At 35.5% G+C, this 18,062-nt stretch overlaps 4 protein-coding genes across 12 annotated transcripts; 3 read left to right on the top strand and 1 right to left on the bottom strand.

Moving 5' to 3' along the window:
• The first annotated feature begins 1,121 nt into the window (after nucleotides 1–1,121).
• LOC105171269 (putative protein S-acyltransferase 14) lies at nucleotides 1,122–4,709 on the top strand. The gene is made up of 7 exons (XM_011092328.3): nucleotides 1,122–1,558; nucleotides 2,437–2,647; nucleotides 2,740–2,831; nucleotides 3,109–3,232; nucleotides 3,309–3,394; nucleotides 3,564–3,629; nucleotides 4,186–4,709. Exons 1-7 carry the CDS (start codon nucleotides 1,349–1,351, stop codon nucleotides 4,303–4,305), a joined length of 909 nt encoding a protein of 302 aa, XP_011090630.1. The 5' UTR covers nucleotides 1,122–1,348; the 3' UTR covers nucleotides 4,306–4,709.
• Nucleotides 4,710–5,753: 1,044 nt separating this feature from the next.
• On the top strand, nucleotides 5,754–8,785 carry LOC105171251 (myeloid leukemia factor). 2 transcript variants are annotated; one of them, XM_011092322.3, is made up of 7 exons: nucleotides 5,754–5,899; nucleotides 6,163–6,535; nucleotides 6,608–6,780; nucleotides 6,861–6,941; nucleotides 7,480–7,555; nucleotides 7,632–7,718; nucleotides 8,281–8,785. In XM_011092322.3, the coding sequence occupies exons 1-7, from the start codon at nucleotides 5,804–5,806 to the stop codon at nucleotides 8,370–8,372; spliced, it is 978 nt and encodes a 325-aa protein (XP_011090624.2). In that variant the 5' UTR covers nucleotides 5,754–5,803; the 3' UTR covers nucleotides 8,373–8,785. The 2 variants fall into 2 exon arrangements, with proteins under 2 accessions (XP_011090624.2, XP_011090610.2); XM_011092308.3 differs by having other exon boundaries at nucleotides 8,276–8,785.
• A 501-nt stretch (nucleotides 8,786–9,286) lies between these two features.
• Nucleotides 9,287–11,143, bottom strand: RPS13A (ribosomal protein S13A). Its single transcript, XM_011092297.3, has 5 exons — nucleotides 10,991–11,143; nucleotides 10,833–10,905; nucleotides 10,234–10,372; nucleotides 9,961–10,147; nucleotides 9,287–9,525 (listed from the first exon to the last, which is right to left on the bottom strand). The coding sequence occupies exons 1-5, from the start codon at nucleotides 11,011–11,013 to the stop codon at nucleotides 9,492–9,494; spliced, it is 456 nt and encodes a 151-aa protein (XP_011090599.1). The 5' UTR covers nucleotides 11,014–11,143; the 3' UTR covers nucleotides 9,287–9,491.
• Nucleotides 11,144–11,849: 706 nt separating this feature from the next.
• Nucleotides 11,850–16,440, top strand: LOC105171231 (polyphosphatidylinositol phosphatase). 8 transcript variants are annotated; one of them, XM_011092270.3, is made up of 8 exons: nucleotides 11,850–11,959; nucleotides 12,277–12,449; nucleotides 12,560–12,682; nucleotides 13,226–13,431; nucleotides 14,440–14,583; nucleotides 15,133–15,350; nucleotides 15,634–15,892; nucleotides 16,022–16,440. In XM_011092270.3, exons 2-8 carry the CDS (start codon nucleotides 12,365–12,367, stop codon nucleotides 16,148–16,150), a joined length of 1,164 nt encoding a protein of 387 aa, XP_011090572.2. In that variant the 5' UTR covers nucleotides 11,850–11,959; nucleotides 12,277–12,364; the 3' UTR covers nucleotides 16,151–16,440. The 8 variants fall into 8 exon arrangements, with proteins under 8 accessions (XP_011090572.2, XP_088740341.1, XP_088740327.1 ...); XM_088884215.1 differs by having other exon boundaries at nucleotides 16,004–16,440; XM_088884201.1 differs by having other exon boundaries at nucleotides 12,539–12,682.
• Nucleotides 16,441–18,062: the final 1,622 nt, after the last annotated feature.

Here is an 18,062-nt window from a genome sequence, read left to right as displayed (position 1 = left end):
AAAGTTAAACAAATTTTTATTTTGAGATACGCATATAATTTTTTTCTAAAAATGAAAAAAAAAATGAAATTCCACTCTTATTTACATTTTTTGAAAAAATTTCTTTGCATAATTCATCTAATAAATATTCAACACACCAATAAAAAATATATAAAATTAATTTAAAATAAAGATGAAATAAATTTACCAAAAAAAAAATAATTTCAAAATCAGATAACATACTATTATTATCAACTATATATCAATATTTCTAAATTAATCATTAAATCTACATTCGCAAAATTTGAACTCACATCCTCTTAACTGTAAAACCTTAAATTCACCGAATTGCTAAAAGGCGTGTTTGATTCGGCAAAGGATAAAATTAACTAACCTAATCTCCTAATTTATTATGACCTTTTTCAAGAAAGTCAAATTTTTTAGCTAAAGTGTACATGCCCTTTCATTTAAAATAATTATCTTCTACTTAATTTTCAATTTAATAAATGTTAATAGGCTTCTAGATGTTCACCCACTGACCATGACCACAACAGGCAAGGACCCAACACGCTTCTTGAAGTTGTTAGCAGCTTCCCACAATTGACCAACATTTCTTACTATACTAACAAAAATCAAAGGATAAGCAAAGAGGTTGTTGGATTTTTTTATCAAACAAATTCCTCTTCTTTTTGCATAAATACAAAATTTATCATGTTATTTTTGAATCGTTGAATTTAAAAATATTATTTTTAGTTAATAATACATATTTTGTTTATTTGCTTGATTAATATTATATTAAAAAATATTTCAAATTCTTCGTCTCTCATTTTGAAATATACTTTCCTGATATATTGATGGTATTTTTTTTCTCGAATTATCTTTGTATTTATTAATTTAATTTTTTTAAACAAAAATCTTAGAATTGATTTATTATCTAAATATATATAAAAAATTAATAATAGAATTTATATAAATATTTTATTCTAATTTATGTTGAAAGATTACGTACATATGCCACGCTTACTATTATATGTAAATATTGGCATATTTTTAGTAAGGTAAGGTTCAGAAATTGATTGATCAAAAATGCGCGGATAAAAATAGGATGAGTTAAAATAAAAAGTATTTAATTTTAGTCTTACCCATGAGAAAGAACAAATATTAAAATCGCCCCTCCCTTTTCTCTCTCTATTTCAGTCATGGATTCCACCGTAGCTGAACTCATACTCCACAGGCGGAATCCATAAACCCTAACCACCACCGCACGGGGAGGCGTCGATTCCAAAGCTCAGATTATTATTGAATAACAATTGTGGTCTTGTTTTTCTTTAGTGATATTGGATTTGTGATTGAATAATCGGATAATATTATGTATAGATCTGGAGCGGTGATGGCCTGGAACGTGTTCAAGTTCTGCACGGCTCTGAGGGGGCTAGGGTCGATCATGATACTGTTGGTTCTCGGCATCGTCGGCGTCAGCTATTATGCGGTGGTGATCACCAGTTACGGCCCTGGGCTCGCTGCCGGCGGCCTTGACTCGCTCCTCGCCTTCGTAGTTTTGGTCTTGTTTCATTGTCTGGTAATACCGCCATCATTTTTGGGGAATCTAGTGAAAATTTTCAAATGTTCTTATATTGGTTTTTGTCGTATTGAAATCAGATGCTTTCCTATTTGTTTATTTGGAAGTGGATATTTGTTTTAGATTGATCTGCGTGGTACTTTATGCATAGCTTCTTGGGCAATTTTCTAATCTATATCCCTTTTCTGATTTTTTTCATGGAGTTGTGTTGGAAGATCAGCTGTTATTTGCATGTTATTTTGAGTTGGTAGCTCAGTAATATTGGAAGTTCTATGAGAAGCATCTGCATTTTGCAGTCCAATATGCAAATTTGAACTATTATGTGAAATGTTGGAAAGATTTATTTCCCATGGTTTGGATTTTGGTGGTGTCAAATATTTTAATTTGGAAGGAAATGGTTTGGTGTAAGAACTCTCTCACAGAAAAGATAATTAGTTTGATTAATGGTCAGTTAAGTATTTAAGATTATTCGGTGCGCTTGATGATCGCTTGAAGGTCAACTGTTTGTTGTCGGATTTGAAGTCAATGCTTCTCCTAGGCATGTAATTCATGAAATACTGTCGCTATCTTTATTTTGAATTTCTTTTCTGTATGTACCCCGGTTCTTGGGAAAGTGGGATAATCGAGCATGCTCTTTCATGATATGGATGGCGTAAAATCTTTTAAAGGTGGAAGAGTTATTTCTCATTTTTTCTTCCTGCTGTTTGTTGTCCAATTCTAATTCCTTGTTTCGTTTGACGTCATGAAACATTGAGCATTTGAAAAAGCTGTCATTTGTTTGATATTGAATTTTGTTCTCTCTCTACAATTGGGAATAATGACGTGCAGCATTTGTCGCTATGGAACTGAATAGTTGACAAAATTTAATGCTTTTGCAGTTAGTGATGCTATTATGGAGTTATTTTTCAGTTGTATTTACGGACCCGGGTGGTGTGCCTCCAAATTGGCGGCCAGCCGTAGATGAAGAAAGAGGAGATAGTGACCCATTGACTGGAACTGAATTTCAAGCTGACTCAGAGAATGGTAGAATCCGTTTTTGTAGAAAGTGCAACCAGTTAAAACCACCCCGCTGTCATCACTGCTCTGTTTGTGAGTTGCTTCATACACAAGTTGTAGGAGATTGTTGGATTGTGTAATTTTTTCTTTTCCCAAGAGTAATGTGTAATTGGTTACCTTCTTAGGTGGGAGGTGCATACTGAAGATGGACCATCATTGTGTTTGGGTTGTCAATTGTGTTGGGGCATTGAACTACAAGTATTTTCTTCTCTTCCTGGTATGATGTGGTCATGTTGTATGAGTCATATAGGTGGCTTTGTTGATCTCAATTATTTTGTGGGTCTTGAATTAGCATGATGATACAAATAGGTTTCTTCTAATTAGATAACTTTTCTGCTGGATATTTTTCCTTGGCATTTCCGAAATGTAACTTGCATTGCATCCTGGTTGATGTTTTAGTTGCATCTCTTTTAAACTCTTTACCTGCTTTGTATCTCTAAACATGTGATTAGAATATCGAGTTGGTTACTGTTTACTTTCTTTTTGTTATGCAGTTCTACACATTCCTCGAAACTACTCTTGTTACGCTATCATTACTGCCGCATTTTATTGCATTCTTTAGTGACGGAGATATCCCTGGGACTCCAGGAAGTCTTGCAACCACTTTTCTTGCCTTTGGTACTGTTTCCTGCACTTCTCTTCCCCTTCCTGATTCTTTCCTATACTCCGCTGATGATATATCTAATTTTTGCAGTGTTGAATTTGGCATTCGCTTTGAGCGTAATGGGGTTCCTGATTATGCACATATCACTGGTGACTGCCAACACCACAACCATCGAGGTCAGGAGCATGTTCTTTTGTTCTCATAATTTGATATTGATGATAAGAGATTCATCTTCCCTAGGGATAGCTCAAGAATCCAAGTCTTGATAAAGGCTTATTTTTCTGAAGATATGTTACAATCTTAGTTGACATGGGGGTGGTTGCTGATGTTTTTATTTACATTTAGGCTTATGAGAAGAAGACTACTCCAAAATGGCGTTATGATCTTGGACGGAGGAGAAACTTTGAGCAGGTAAGCTCACTTTTAGGTTTCAACTACTGCTTCTGTTAGTTGGAGTAATAATTTCATTAGTAGTTTTAATGTCTTTTTCAGATAAGAAGAATCTAATATGTTAATAACCTCCTTTGCCTATTTGGTGTTCTCCATCCCATCATGCCTTGAAAGACATGGGCCCCTATTTATGACTTGTGAATGTTTACCTCTTACTTGAGGAAAACATGTAATTAGTTGACTACAATTCACCTCTTTTAAAACATGAGAAAAACAAGACATGGAAACTCAATAGAAAGTGGGGATGGAAATTAGCCAGGGTCGTAGTTGTGAATTGCATGATCTCAGTGGTCAGCATTAGATTAGAGCATGAAGCTCTAGAATTACCTCATTTTTGCTCCACGTGGGGCTACAGCCAGTGATTAGGCTGCCTTTGTTCTGCTCTGCTTTTATAATTTCGTTAATGTGATAGTTTGTCTTCTGCTTATGGAAACCATAATTGGAACTAAAGCCAAGACTAGTTATTCTTATTTTCTCTGGTTCATGTATCTCTTATAAGTCACCTTATCTTTAATAGGTGTTCGGGATGGATAAGAAGTACTGGTTTATCCCAGCTTACTCAGAAGAAGATTTACGACGAATTCCTGCCCTTCAGGGTCTTGAATATCCTTCAAAGCCTGACCTGGATGCTCAATAATTTTGAGCCGGATGACGACATAATTATAATGCATCCAATCTTGCTTAGGCTGCTGGTCTCTGGAAGCACCCATCTTCCCACCCTTCAAATTCATTTTGTAATATGCAACTAATTCGCTACTACAGCGTTCCATCTGCTGAATTAACAGTCGAAAAAACGTAGATATTGTGCAGAAAACTTGGTGGATTGCAGCTGATCTGAGAATGCTTAGCATGGTGATGTTTAGATTTCTCTATTACAACAAGAAATTGGGGTGTATATGGATACAAAACGCTAGTTGTCGCGTGGCTTCCGGCCAAGTTGTTGTAAAACTTGTAAGCCTTGTTCGCTAGAAATGTAGATTAATCTCAGCATCCGTCTGACGAGGAACAATAGTCTATTATAGTGATTCTTGGACTTTTTAATCTTCTTGTCTCGGGGCTTTGTTGTTTCCTTTGGCTGTTTAAAAGAATGTTCCCAAGACTGCTGCAGATGCAACTGAGTTGAGTATCCTGGTTTTCAAGTAATGTGCTCCAAATAACTGATTTGGGGCTCAGTCAATCTCCATTCTAGAGTCATAGACAACCTGTTTTAGGGGTTATTTATTAGACGGTAGTTAATTTTAAGAGTATTCGTAACTTTTTAAAAAATAATAAAAATCGGTAATTATGATAAATTTTATTGTAATTATTCAATAAATTATATTAAAACTAGGAGAATATTAATCAGAAAAATAAAAAGGAGAATTGGGTTTATCCGTTTTGTTTTAATGGAAAACAAATTCCCCCATAAAACTTTTAGTATAACTTAAAAAAATACAACGATTATTATATAATTTATACTAATATTTTAAGACAAATTATTAAGAACTAATAGTGTCAAAGTAATATTCCAATGATGGTAGTTTTTAAAATAAAATTTTCATTTTAAGAAGCTGAAATCTTATTTTGAACCTTTCTGAAAAAGAGAAATTAAGAGCTTTTAATTTAATGAGAGATGGAGCAAGAAATTTCTGGAGAAAAAGAACTCATTAGCAGAATTTCTGGATCTATCAATTTATGGCATCGTTACAAAATTATTGTTCTTCGTTTCTTTTTTTTTTTTAATACTAAAAGAGAGAGATGCAAGTAAATTATCTTTACATATAAAGCAAATTGCCTTTATAAAGAAATAATTTACTTGCCTCAGTTTAAAAAAATATAAGGAGGTAAATTATTATTTTTTAAAATAACAATATATTTATTTGTAATATCACATTGGATCATTAAACCCTCCACTAAAATTCAAATTCTAAACATTATTATTATTATTATTTATTGGATATTAATCATAAAACGTATGAACCATAAACTGAGTTATGGAGCTGAATTTATTATGAATCATAAAAATAGTTAGTATATAAATTGAAGAGAAAAATAAGTGAAATGTGGAACGTTGGTATGTATGAGAAAAGAGAAACAGAAACGATCTCACGTAATAAAAAGTGAGAAATCACGGGAACAATCTAGCGTCCCGGGGTATGTTAACACGTGTCTGCTTCTCTCTCGCCCTTCCTTTCCCATATGTCATCATTATCAACCAACTTCAACATCATTTCACCCAAACCGCCAAACAGGTAATTGGAGAATATCATCATTTCCTTCATTCTTCAATTGCTTTTTCATGTTTCTGTTTTGATTTTGTTATAACTGTGAATGAACTGCTTCGACGAAAAGAATTTCAACCTGCGTCATTGATTGATTCGATTGTTGTGGAAATGTTTGAATGAATTCTCCTGACAGATATATTTGTGGTTTATGATTCTTTAGCTTACAATATGTTTCGCGTTCTAGTTGACAATCCTATAATTTTTTCTCATATTCATTGGGAAATGGTTAGGGGATCGTAAGCAACACGATGCAGAGAGACAGAGAAGTTCGAGAGAATTCGACTACTTCGGGTGGTCCATTTGTTAATTCTGGTGATTTTGGTTTTCGTGGGAGCACGTTTCCAAGCATTTTTGGAGGGAAGGATCCTTTTGATGACCCTTTCTTCACTCGTCCCTTCGGTGGCTTGTTTGGTTCTGACGTGTATAGCTCCGGTGCTCCTGCTGATAATTTGCAGCACGCAAACAGATCAAAGGGGCCAGTAATTGAAGAGCTAGACAGTGATGCTGAGGGAGAGCTGGAAAAGAAGCAGGAGAATGATGTTACTGATGCTACTTGGGCGAATAAGAACCCGCTTGTTGAGCATCCGGAGGATCAAGACAACGGTAAATCGACTTGTTTTCCTTTTATCGTATACTGCTCGGGCTTGTCTGCTTAAAGCAATCCTAATCTGACAGACCATGGGAAGAGTAAAAGCAAAGCAAGAGAAGTTTCATTTAATACCAATCATAACAATGTAGAAGGGAATCGATCACATACTAGGAGTGCCAGCTTCCAAAGGGTGACTTATGGTGGCATTAATGGAGCATACTACACCGCGACGACTACACGCACTACAGGAAGTGACGGAGTATGTGACTTTTTATATTTTCTTTTTTAACTTTCGGTGCTGTTCAGTTTGTTGTTTAATGGTGTTATTTGACTTATTAGGTAACACTGGAAGAGAGCAAACAAGCTGATAGAACAACTGGTCAAGCCACACACAGGATTTCCAGAGGAATTCAGGACAAGGTGCGGATTAGCCAGCTCGTTCTGCTTGGTCTTTGAGAAAATTTAAATCTCAGATTTGGAAAATATTCTTAAGTGATTGGTTAAAAAGGGCAGGATGTTGTTTCCCCCTCCCTAATAATATTTTCCTGTAATGAAAGAGAAAATTTTGATTCCTTGGATATCAAATATTCACCATATATAGTTTCAGCAAATTTTCGGGTATAAAATTTCCCTTTTGGGGGTCTTCCTGCGTATGGGTTCAATTGTTTCATGTTTTCTTGTTCGTCCCTTCGTATCAGGCATTCTTCTGGTGTGGCATGCCCGGATGCGACAATGTATTCCGCTTGTTGTTGAAGTTGTTATGCTTGATACAAGTCAACAGTATACTTGCTTTGTTGCCTAAGTGTTGTTTTGCTTCTTTCTTGTTGCATTTGTTGATCTTAGATTTGTTACTTCTGCAAATAGTCATTTCGAGTTCCTCTTGTTAAAGCATGGAAAAGGATTGGTTTTTTTTTTTTGGATAGTTCTTCTCACAGTTGTACTCATGTTTTTCTTACAGGGGCATTCAGTTACGAGGAAGCTTGACTCAGATGGTAAGGTCAACACAATGCAGACTCTACACAACTTAAATGAAGGTTAGTAATGTTAAAAGGTTATGTTTGATATATCATTTTCTCTTATGTAAGAGGCTGAAGTTATGCTATATCATAGATGAACTTCTGGGGTTTGAACAAGCTTGGAGAGGCAACACAGACAGGCTTTCGCATGGTGATCGATTTGATTTTCCTGGGAAGTCAGGTCAGTTGAGGGTGTAGTCCTGCAGTTATTTCTGGTGAAGTGATGTTACCTGCGCCTAGATACACCCCAAGAATGTAAATTTCTAGTTGGTTTAATAGTGACAATCTTGTAGTTTGTCTGGTGATTGATCAACAATTGTAATGATCATGCGCATTTTTCGCTTTGATGGTTTTGTGAAATCATATGTGATATTTTCCCCATGGTCATTGTCAGTTACTCCAAACAGTTTCCTGGCTTATCTCGTGTTAGTAATGTGGTTATCAGGTAAACACCTTGAGCGAAATTATGTTTGCCTGTTTCATAAGATGGACGTGCTTCTAGTCTAAACTTTGTTTGGCATTTTGGAATTGATTATTTGTGGTCACTTAATTCGATGAAGGTTACCTGTTTTGTTTAACATGAATCCCGGCAATTTCTACATTTGTTAGGTGAGGTAGCTGATGGTCCTCTTGGAGCTGCCTTTCAAAGAAATTGCTGTTTTTGGTTCTTTGGAAGACCTCTTATACTTTTTACGCTATTTCAGCTAACTTCTTGCTATTAATCTTTTTAAATCACAGGAAAGATCGTAGGTGGCCATGGTCAACTGGCAGCTTGGGGAGGATTTCCGGATCCATTCAAAGAGCTTTCTGGGAGACATGGTATGCAGAGTTTTAATCGAAGTTTCCAGGCCCAGTCTTCCGGGGACAAACCCAAGAAAGTTGTCACAATCAACATTGAGTAATTGCCCTGCTGTTAAAAGCTAGTTTGGCTGTGAGGTTAAAGTGTTTAAATTAGTGAATAATCACCCTGCCGTGATAAGCTGTGTATATTAGTGTGTATGCCCTTATGGTAGTAGCAATATGGATGCAATATCCTTCAACTGCTCACCGTGTAGCGGCAATAAGTTTTTCAGGTCTTCTACTTTTGCGTTTATTCCATCTATGGATTAGCACCTTGTTTTTGTTTTGCAGCCGTCTAAGAGTCGCTGCTTGCAGAGCTGATATGTAAGTTAGCTGAGTGGATTCTAAACAAATTGTTGTTTCTTGTTATTGTTCAGAAAAAGAAATACCATAGCATTTAAGATGAAATATCATGGCTCCGAGTTCGACCTAAACTTTCCCCGTCCCAGCAGGCCAGTCCCACCAAAGAGAACGCAAAAAAACAGTATTCATGTACTCCAAAGAATTAATTTCGGGTCGAGCCAGAAGTCGTGTCCAGTCCCACCAAAGAGAACGCAAAAAAACAGTATTCATGTACTCCAAAGAATTAATTTCAGGTCGAGCCGGAAGTCATGTCGTGCGGGTGCACGAGCATGATTCTCAAGTGTGTAGGTTTGATCTAAAGCAGCAAGAAAAAAGTGATACTGTTGTTCCTTCTCCTACGACAAAATATTGCACTAGTCAGCTTCTTTTAGCTTTTTGGCTTTTATACTACAGGATTCGGGACATTGATATAACTCACAACCAAATTTTCATGTTTGTTCCTGCTGTTTCAATTACGAACCTCGAGATAGAACAAAGTTTTGTTCAGTGAAGATCCTATGGAATGGAATCAAATGTCAAGGAAGCTGTCGAACGAACTACATGCTATAGGAGAAATGAAATGGTAGATCGCAAGCTCTTACATTGTCCAAGTCAAGATTTGATAAAACAAGTTGCATACAAAAGAAAATTGCCAAGACAATGCCTTGCCAACAACTAAAGTAGCAAAGACACCTATAATAACAGAAACTCTGTTTCTCTGCCTGAACTATTACTCAAATTACAAATCCAGTCTCTCTACCAAACATGCTCCTTAGGCCACAAGAGTACTGGCGGTGGTTGACTCGCTGCCAAGAAAATAGAGCAGATCAGTTTATATTGTAATCTTTCCCCGTGAACTCAAGGCAATACTATATCTAAGTTTTTGTGGCGACAAACTGAAAATTTTTCAAGAGCTCAAAAAGCAGCACAGAATCAACAAAAAATGTTGAGGAAGATCCACAAAGTTCAAATGCCCCCCACCTACCAACGCAGGGGAAAAAGATAGGAGAAAGGCTACACTTGATGGAAATGCTAAGGGTTAAAGATACCACACAATTGCACAAGCAGTTTTATTTGGTAACCAAGTTGAATCATAGATAAATGGCATGCAGCTCAAGTGAATTTTTTTTTCAAGCATGATCTTCCAAATGATGACTTGTGGAAATATTGAACATGTGATCAGCTCTCCAAATTAAAAGAGATAATAAAAAGGAGTTCTGTAGAGTCAAACATGGACTTACTATTTCCAGACAGGTGGAAGCTTCTTTGTCTTTTTATAGTAACGAGCAAGTCTGTGAATTCTGCTTTCAACAAGAATGAGCCTAAATTTGGAATCTTTGTCCTTTCTGTTCCTCTCCAAATGCTTCCGAATGGCAACAGCCTTCTTAATGAGGTGGTAGAGATCCTCTGGTATCTCAGGAGCAAGTCCTGGGCAGAGATTAAAATACAGTTACGAACAGGTCTGTTATTATACCAGGACTGGAGAACAGAGCCAATATGTTGAGGAATCATACCGTGGGCCTTGAGAATCCTTAAAATTTTGCTGCCAGTGACACTCTTCACTTGGGCAATCCCATGAGAATCACGAAGAATAACACCAATTTGTGAGGGTGTCAACCCCTTCTTTGCAAACTTACAAATATTCTCTTCAACCTAAAATAAGGTTAAAATATTGTTAGTGATGAATCAATGAAACAACCCTCAAGCCAATGGAAGGAAGTCAAACAATTGCCCTCATTAACAACAAGATAGACTTGTCTAGCCTATTAAAACAGGTCCCAATCACAAAATTAAGGCAATAACAAATCCTAGCCACACCACTCGGCAAACTAAAACTTAAGTGGATGAATAACAAATTACTATAATAACGCCAGGATGAAATAAGAAACCCAAACAACATATAAGCATACGAAAGAATATCAGCTAACTTATCCGGGTACATTGGAACCAGATTTCGTAAATCAATAAGGAAGAGTAAAACGAGTAATGGCAGCACCATACGTTCTATAAACGACTAGAAGAACTTCTTATCTAAATGCCGGATTGCATGAAGTTTCATTGTAGCAATCAAAGCAATTAAAAAGAAAAGAAGAACGAATCCGAAATCACGTACATCCTGAGAAGAGATCTTGAGCCAGCTAGGTGGAGTCCTCTTGTATGGCAGTGCTGATGCTGAAATACCCTTTCTGCAACACCCAGAAATAAACATTCAACAATCACAAAAAACACACATTAAAAGCAAAAATACACATATATAAAGAGAAAGCAGACCCTCTGCTGTGCATACGACCCATGACGGCGGCTTCTTCTGGACTCGGCGGAGTGCTGCAGTGGCGGCGGGTTCTTCGGTTAGATGAGCAACCCTTATACTTGAGTGCAACCCTAGAGCGACAAACGGGAAGATGGTAGTGGAGGGCTTTTATACCTGAGATGCGTATTTGCGATTGAGTCCTTGAGGTTTGCCTATATGTGTTTAGTGTCCAAAAATAACTAAAATATTTAAAGGCATAATTACTAGCGCCTCCCTTCAAATTTAATGTAACTACATATAATTTTAAAGATTATATTCAATTTTTTTCAAGTTCGATTTAATCTAATAAATAAGTCTTTTTATTAATTAAAATTTTTATTTACTAATATTAAAAATAAAAAAAATTCAAATACTAAGTTATCAAAAACAATTATTTAAATATTATTCATATAAAATAAAAGATAACTTAAAAAATAAAAAATAATAATCACAATTATATTTAATAAATAATTTTTTCATTTAGTGTAACACATACATAAAGAAAAGTGTTCTTTTAGCAATTTTTGGCCATAGTTTTTGGGTACACAGTTATTATCGCATGCAATTTTCTCAAGAATATTAAAAAAAAATTATTGTGAGATGATGAAAAAAACAAAAAAAAAATATTAAAATTATAAATTATAATAAATATGGAGAAAAAAATTGAATATTTAACAATCGATTCGCGAATTTTTTTTTTTATGATAGTATAGATAACAGATAAAAATAAATAGAATAAAATTATTACAAAATAATTATTAGGTCTCCAGTTATATTCGATGCAATTGCTAGGCCCAAAATGAATGGAAAGATAACTGAAAGGCCCAATAGTTTCAAATCGGCCCATATGAATGTAGGCCCAAATTGCTTTCGCTTTTCGGTTCTGAGGCAGAAGTCCTCAGATCAGAGAACCTTTGTGTGATTACTGAGCTTCTGCAAAGAAACTCAAGGTAAGTTATCGCATTAAGTCTTACTCTATGCAATGTTAGTACAGTTGAATCCATCAATTGTCTCACCTTCCTCTTAATTTGACTGCTGATTCAGAACTAGCATGTTATGGATTAATTTTCAAGGAATCCTCTATTTTTGCGGTTAAATGTGCAACATTAATTGTTAAAGGCAATTTACCTGTGCTGCCGAAATGCTTCGCGAGAAAATGTGGTTGACTTTGATGTAGCTCTGCTCATTTTTACTTGTAAGGGTGATATTTAATTGTTGATTTATGGCTACAGGAGTTAAGTTGATTTGGAGGTTGTTGCTATTGCAGGGAGTAACAGAAGCAGGTCAGAATTAGTGTTTAGAAACTGAATTTCGTCCGTCTGAAAGTAGAAAGTAATATATCTTCGAGGGGGAGTATGCTGGGAAAGAGAATTTGTGTTGGATGGAATCGGTTGCTTTTAGGTCTTCCTCTAGTCATCTTAATAACCCACATGCTCTCAGGTGGGATATTCAATGCTTTCTGAATTTGTTTTCATGAATTTCTGCTTTACTGTTATGTTTAAATGTTTTCAGCAATTTTTCGTGAAAAGAGAAATGGATGCTTGTTTCAGTTAAAGAGCTCCATCAACAGACTAATTTGGGGGATGTACATAAAGAAAAGCCAAAGAAATTTGATCATCTTATTCTTGGACCTGCTGCTGGTGAAGGACTGCCTGACCGTTTGCAATGCCAAGGTTTGTGAATTCCTTTTGGCTTTTTCTTCAAAAGATTATTAGCTTATCCATTTGTGAATGCTTGTGCAAATGAGTATTTTTCGAACAGAAAGTTAGAAACAGTAGTACTTAGTGGTTAAACAGATTGATATTATTGCTGCACTCTGAAATCCGCCCATCCTCATAAAACTCATATTTATTTGCCCGCGAAAATTAGGATAAAAAATTTTGTTAACTTCTGGATAACTTTACTGATAATTTGCAAAAATCTCGCTATGCTATTGGCTGTCTCATCTCAAAGTCACTATTCTTAAGAGACTTTTGTGCATATGGCTGGATTTTGTGTAAGTTCTCTGTGATCTTGTTTCATGTTAGGATGGTTGTCTCCATTCTTAGCCCTGATTTGTTTGTGGTCATGGGTAAAACATGTTGCCTTTCTTGCATATTTTGATTCAACTGAAAAGTGCCATAACTGTGATGCACTTATTTTGCATGAAATCCTCTCCCTGAGTTTGTAACAATCATGTGATTGGGAACTAATGGATAAACCTAAAATGCTTGCAGGAATAAAGGCTCTTAACAAGATACATTTTCGAATGTCCCATAACAATTCTCGCTCGATAGATCCCGTGGCTTTTGTCACTGTGTTTACTATCTACAACTCTACTGTTGGGAGCAGACCAGTTGATTTGGTTACTGTTGGGAACATTTCATACAACAAAGTGAAGAGGTCGTTGGCCATTTTGAATGTTTTCATAAATTTCATTCAGGTAATTCTAGTCAACGTGCTTTCCAAAATACAATCTAAAAACGTTTTATTTTGAGCGTAATATGAACCTGGTCATGTGCGGGCACGTCAGAGTGCTGCACATGCTTGACATTGCAAGACAAAGTAATTGCTCTCTTCTGGGCAATTTCAGTGATTCGGTCTATGTTTAGTATTGCAGAATTTTACAAAAGGAGCTAGTAGGTGCATAGTTAGCAAGGTTCATATTCCTAGTCTTCGATACATGAGAATGTTGATGCTCCTAAGATTTGTGAATAAGCACTAGTTGAAGACTTCAAATTCAGATATGCCTTAAATTTTGTTGATGGTGCCTAGAAATGCTATCTACAAAGATCTTATGGGAAGTAATGAACTGCATGGATAAAATTTTATAACGCAGTTAAATATCATTTCTATATTCGCTTCTTAATGATTGTATAGTTCTGTATAAGATAAATATAAGGTTATGCAAATTACTTAATTAGATAACTTCAAATTTGAGAAGAACTGAAATATGACATTTTGAGGTTAGAACCAAATTTGACATGCATCAATAAAGTAATGTCCCTTTATGGTTTAGTATAGTTTAAGCAAGCTAAATCTGCCACTTTTCTCAAGAACCAATCAGTATCATCTGTTGGCATTGTTTGGGAAGGTATTATAGAAGCATTGATGAATGCAGTAGATTAGATGGCCAAGGTGCTAAGTTCAGAACATATTTGTCTTGGTGCTTGAACCATTACCCTTGCTAGTTATCACAAAGTTTAGTCCTCAGCCACCATGGTCCTGGATATTTTACTGTGGTTTTCATGCCGTTGATTATTAGCTGTTTGGTCTTCATCGGCTCCAAAAGAAAAACAATTTTGATACAGTATCAACTAGTAGTTCATGAATAACAATGCTAATCCACGAATTCTTTTTTCTTGAATTAATCATACCATTTGGCTTCTCTATGAGCAACATTTGCTTGTCCTGTTCAGATCTGAATTGATGCTTTAGCCAATTCGTGTAGGTGAACATGCCTCAAAGCAAAGTTATCATTCTTACTGATCCTGCCTCAGAGCTTCCACTGCAGAAAGATATGGTTACCATAAAACCAATACAAGGTGAATATTCACGAGACAAGTTGATGCTTCAAAGAATCAGGTCTTACATTGTAAGAGCACAATAACTGTTGGAAATCGGAACATGTTTTTTGTTATTAGTTCCTATTTATATGAGCTTCATGTTACGTTTGTCGTCTTAGATATTTTGTTACGGAATGCTAGTTATCTATTTTGGTACAAATGATAGTTGACTTGTATGCATAGAGCTGTCTGCACATGTTCCATTGACATTGAATACTAACTTTATATTCACCGTGATGGTATACTTTAAAGTACTTCCCTACCATGCGCTATTAAGATTTGTAACATGAACTCTTCTACCTATACTTTGTAGCCTGATTTTAACGGGATAAGATAGCAATTTACTGGATATTGTTATCTATTTGCTCTCCTGCTTCTCCTGCTGTAATGTCTTGTTTAATTTTTTTAATGTCTTTTTTATTTTAGATAAAGCCATCATATATGATTTGTAAGGATTATCTCCTAGAAATTTTGTTAGGCTTTTCTTTGAAGCTGATTTGCCTTTAACTAGCAAGACAACCTGCTTTTAGTTATCCTAAGATTCTGCTTCTTATTCGCAATATATGTTGTTTATGCAGGCCTTCTTGGAAACAAGGCTTGAGAAGCTGAGTCAGAAGCAGGAGCAATTTACTCATTTCATTTTTACAGACTCAGATATCGCAGTAATAGATGACCTGGGACAAATATTCATTGACTATCCAAATTTTGATCTGGCTCTCACCTTCCGAAATAACAAAGAGCAACCTCTAAATTCAGGATTTATTGCAGTACGCGGCACTGCTGAGGGAATTCAAAGGTGAATTTTTTTCATTTTCTTTGTCTGAAATCTAATCAGATATGATGGAAAGAAAGAACATACAGATTTAAAAGAGTAAGCATCTGGGCCTAGAAAATGGTTATGGGCTTAAGCACTCTTTCTATGTTGTGAAAGATACGGTATCGTCGGTATGAAAGGATTGCTTCTGCTTTCTCTCTTTCGTCAGCTCCTAAAAGACGGTAGTTAACATACATTGCGGTGCTTATCTCTGTAATGGTAGCTGTATCCATTTCCTCCTAAATAATGTTCTCCTTTGTCCCAGGGGGAAGGCTTTCTTACAAGAAGTGCTGAAAGTGTACAGTTCAAAATTCATGAAAGCTTCTCGAATGCTTGGAGATCAATTAGCTCTTGCGTGGGTTGTGCGATCTAACCCCAATTTTAATGTGAGAAGGTTTTCCAGAAGAGAGGCTTTTCTAGACAAAATAGGTGGTGCTTCAGTGCTATTCTTGCCTTGCTCCAGTTATAATTGGACACCACCAGAGGGCGCCGGCCAATTTCATGGCATGCCGTTGGATGTGAAGGTAAAAAGATGTTTACCTATCTTAATAGATTAAGGATACTTCAATGGTTTTTTTTATTCAGTTCTTATCTCTTTGTTGAGGTTTCTCAAAAAATCTCTTCCCCAAACATAGCTTGACTTCTGGACCCAGGTAGTGCATTTCAAGGGATCAAGAAAGCGACTTATGCTGGAGTCTTGGAACTTTTTCTCGTCTTCTTCTGACCTCTCAGATACGCTATGCCTTATTTTGAAGAGTGGAAGAACAAAATATGATTTCTGAACTCTGTATAGGTTTCTTTGGGTCTGCAACAATCGTAGTTTGTTGTGAAGTTGTGATAGTGACTAGTGTTGGACTTTGATGCGCGAGTAGTTATCAATTCATCAAAACTTGTCTTTGTTTTTCTGAATTTCACATGGCTGCTGCTAATGCAATAGTTTCCTGAGATGATAAGAAATCCATTGTTGTTGAAATGTCTTGTATATTACAATTTACAATAGCCGCTTTGCACTGTTGAAGTAATTTTGGTCGGAAGGTTTTAATTATTGAATTACTTCTAATATTCTGTTTCAGCTTATTGTGGCTATTTAATTTGATATTTATTTAAGGTTTACGACTATGTTATTATAATGTGATGTATATAGGGGGGTTTTCTTTTGCAGCAGAAACATTATTGAATAGGATTATAACAGTTGTTCTGCAAAACCATGTCTGAAGTCTTCCCATAACTAGTCGAGCTGATAACAGAGCAAAAACTGGAATACCATATAAATTTAGTACTATCTAATTTAGATTGTAACAATTTAATCTTATAGAAATTTTTTATTTGATATTAGCCAATGTAGCGTAATGTTACTGCATTCATATAATAAACAATTTTCACGCTTTAAAATATGTAATATATATATAAATATAAATAAAATATATTAATTGAACAGTTAAATAAAATTTTAAAAAATTAATTAATTATCTTATCTATTAAAAGCTCTTTTGAAATTACAAGAGATTGGTGTAGCAATGTCAAAACGTCACTTTGCGTCAGATATTATTAATTATATTAAATTAAAAGATAATATAATACAATTAAATCATAAATTAACAACAAATCTCCTTTAGTTTGAAAATTTCTAGACGTTAGAAGGCACAATTATATCAAGAAAGTAAATTTAATAAGACTCTGTTCAAAATCTTTGAATAATATAACCCGTAAATCCTTTCTTTCATTTCATAAATACAGTTTCAACGCTGGATATGCTTCACTGTAAAATTGAAATACTGAAGATTAGGACATTGTAAGTGTTTTCCAGGTAGGAAAAAATAAAATAAGCTCCCCATCCGTCAGAAGTAGACAATATATACCATGAACCACCATGGCAATAACACCTGCAATAAATAACCTGATCTTGTCAAAGACATTACAAAGTTGTGAAACAATGGCCTTTTGGACACTACACGCATGGATGCAGTTTCTATACTGCACACATATACAGACAGAAGAATGGGCATCCTATGGGGGTAAACTTCTTCCAATGACCTCCATACACACATTTCACAATCTGATGACATTTTTCGACATCGGGTACTGGTAATAAACTGCCTCGTTCTACTTATCATTTCATTTCAAACAGCAAGGGGGGGGGGGGGGGGGGGGAGCAGTCTACTCGAACAGTCTATCTGCGGTTTCACTTTCTTTCATCCACTATGAAACTTATGGCTAGTAATACCTCGAAGTTTTCATCATACTAATAATTTTCTACTACTATAATGATAGATAACCTCGGGAGTAACTTAACATATCGTAAATTGTCATGTTACATAATGCATCAAGAGGTGGAAGGAGATCAAAACCTAACTTATTGAAGAGATCTTTCAGGCTTTAAGTTGTTCCTTCATAAAGTAACCCCTTTCTGCATTTGTAAACTATCTACTTATAACAACCCTGCCGTCTTTGTTTTCTCAAGCTCTAATCACTTCGATTAGCATCCTATTCAGGGTCCAAAATAGCTAACAGCCTGTTCTGAATTATCGCAGTTAATATATGCAGAAATTGATAGCATTTGCACCTAGATTGTTTGTCCTCATAACATAATCACTTAACCTACATAAATACTCCACAGGTCAGCGCATTCCTAAATAGCTCATCCCTTTCATTAATGGGAAGTGGTAGTACGGCTAGATTTGAGCTATAGTTCCA

Source organism: Sesamum indicum, linkage group LG1 (genome assembly GCF_026168435.1).
Source record: "Sesamum indicum cultivar Baizhima isolate 11 linkage group LG1, ASM2616843v1, whole genome shotgun sequence".
In the NCBI taxonomy this organism is placed as follows: domain Eukaryota; kingdom Viridiplantae; phylum Streptophyta; class Magnoliopsida; order Lamiales; family Pedaliaceae; genus Sesamum; species Sesamum indicum.
The sequence above is the reverse complement of the archived record's forward strand: the minus strand, read 5'-3'. Positions and strand labels throughout refer to the sequence as shown.

What these genes read in the sequence shown, in the direction of transcription:
- LOC105171269 (XM_011092328.3), top strand. Translation starts at nt 1,349, where the DNA reads ATGTATAGATCTGGAGCGGTGATGGCCTGGAACGTGTTCAAGTTCTGC. An exon ending in CTGTCATCACTGCTCTGTTT is followed by an intron (nt 2,648 to 2,739) that starts GTGAGTTGCTTC and finishes TTACCTTCTTAG; the next exon opens with GTGGGAGGTGCATACTGAAG. An exon ending in AGTATTTTCTTCTCTTCCTG is followed by an intron (nt 2,832 to 3,108) that starts GTATGATGTGGT and finishes TTTGTTATGCAG; the next exon opens with TTCTACACATTCCTCGAAAC.
- LOC105171251 (XM_011092308.3), top strand. Translation starts at nt 5,804, where the DNA reads ATGTTAACACGTGTCTGCTTCTCTCTCGCCCTTCCTTTCCCATATGTC. An exon ending in TCCGGAGGATCAAGACAACG is followed by an intron (nt 6,536 to 6,607) that starts GTAAATCGACTT and finishes CTAATCTGACAG; the next exon opens with ACCATGGGAAGAGTAAAAGC. An exon ending in TCTACACAACTTAAATGAAG is followed by an intron (nt 7,556 to 7,631) that starts GTTAGTAATGTT and finishes GCTATATCATAG; the next exon opens with ATGAACTTCTGGGGTTTGAA.
- RPS13A (XM_011092297.3), bottom strand. Translation starts at nt 11,013, where the DNA reads ATGGGTCGTATGCACAGCAGAGG. An exon ending in AAGGATTCTCAAGGCCCACG is followed by an intron (nt 10,148 to 10,233) that starts GTATGATTCCTC and finishes ATCTCTGCCCAG; the next exon opens with GACTTGCTCCTGAGATACCA. An exon ending in CTTCCACCTGTCTGGAAATA is followed by an intron (nt 9,526 to 9,960) that starts GTAAGTCCATGT and finishes TTTTCTTGGCAG; the next exon opens with CGAGTCAACCACCGCCAGTA.
- LOC105171231 (XM_088884129.1), top strand. Translation starts at nt 12,365, where the DNA reads ATGCTGGGAAAGAGAATTTGTGTTGGATGGAATCGGTTGCTTTTAGGT. An exon ending in AAAGAATCAGGTCTTACATT is followed by an intron (nt 14,584 to 15,132) that starts GTAAGAGCACAA and finishes TTGTTTATGCAG; the next exon opens with GCCTTCTTGGAAACAAGGCT. An exon ending in GCATGCCGTTGGATGTGAAG is followed by an intron (nt 15,893 to 16,003) that starts GTAAAAAGATGT and finishes CCCCAAACATAG; the next exon opens with CTTGACTTCTGGACCCAGGT.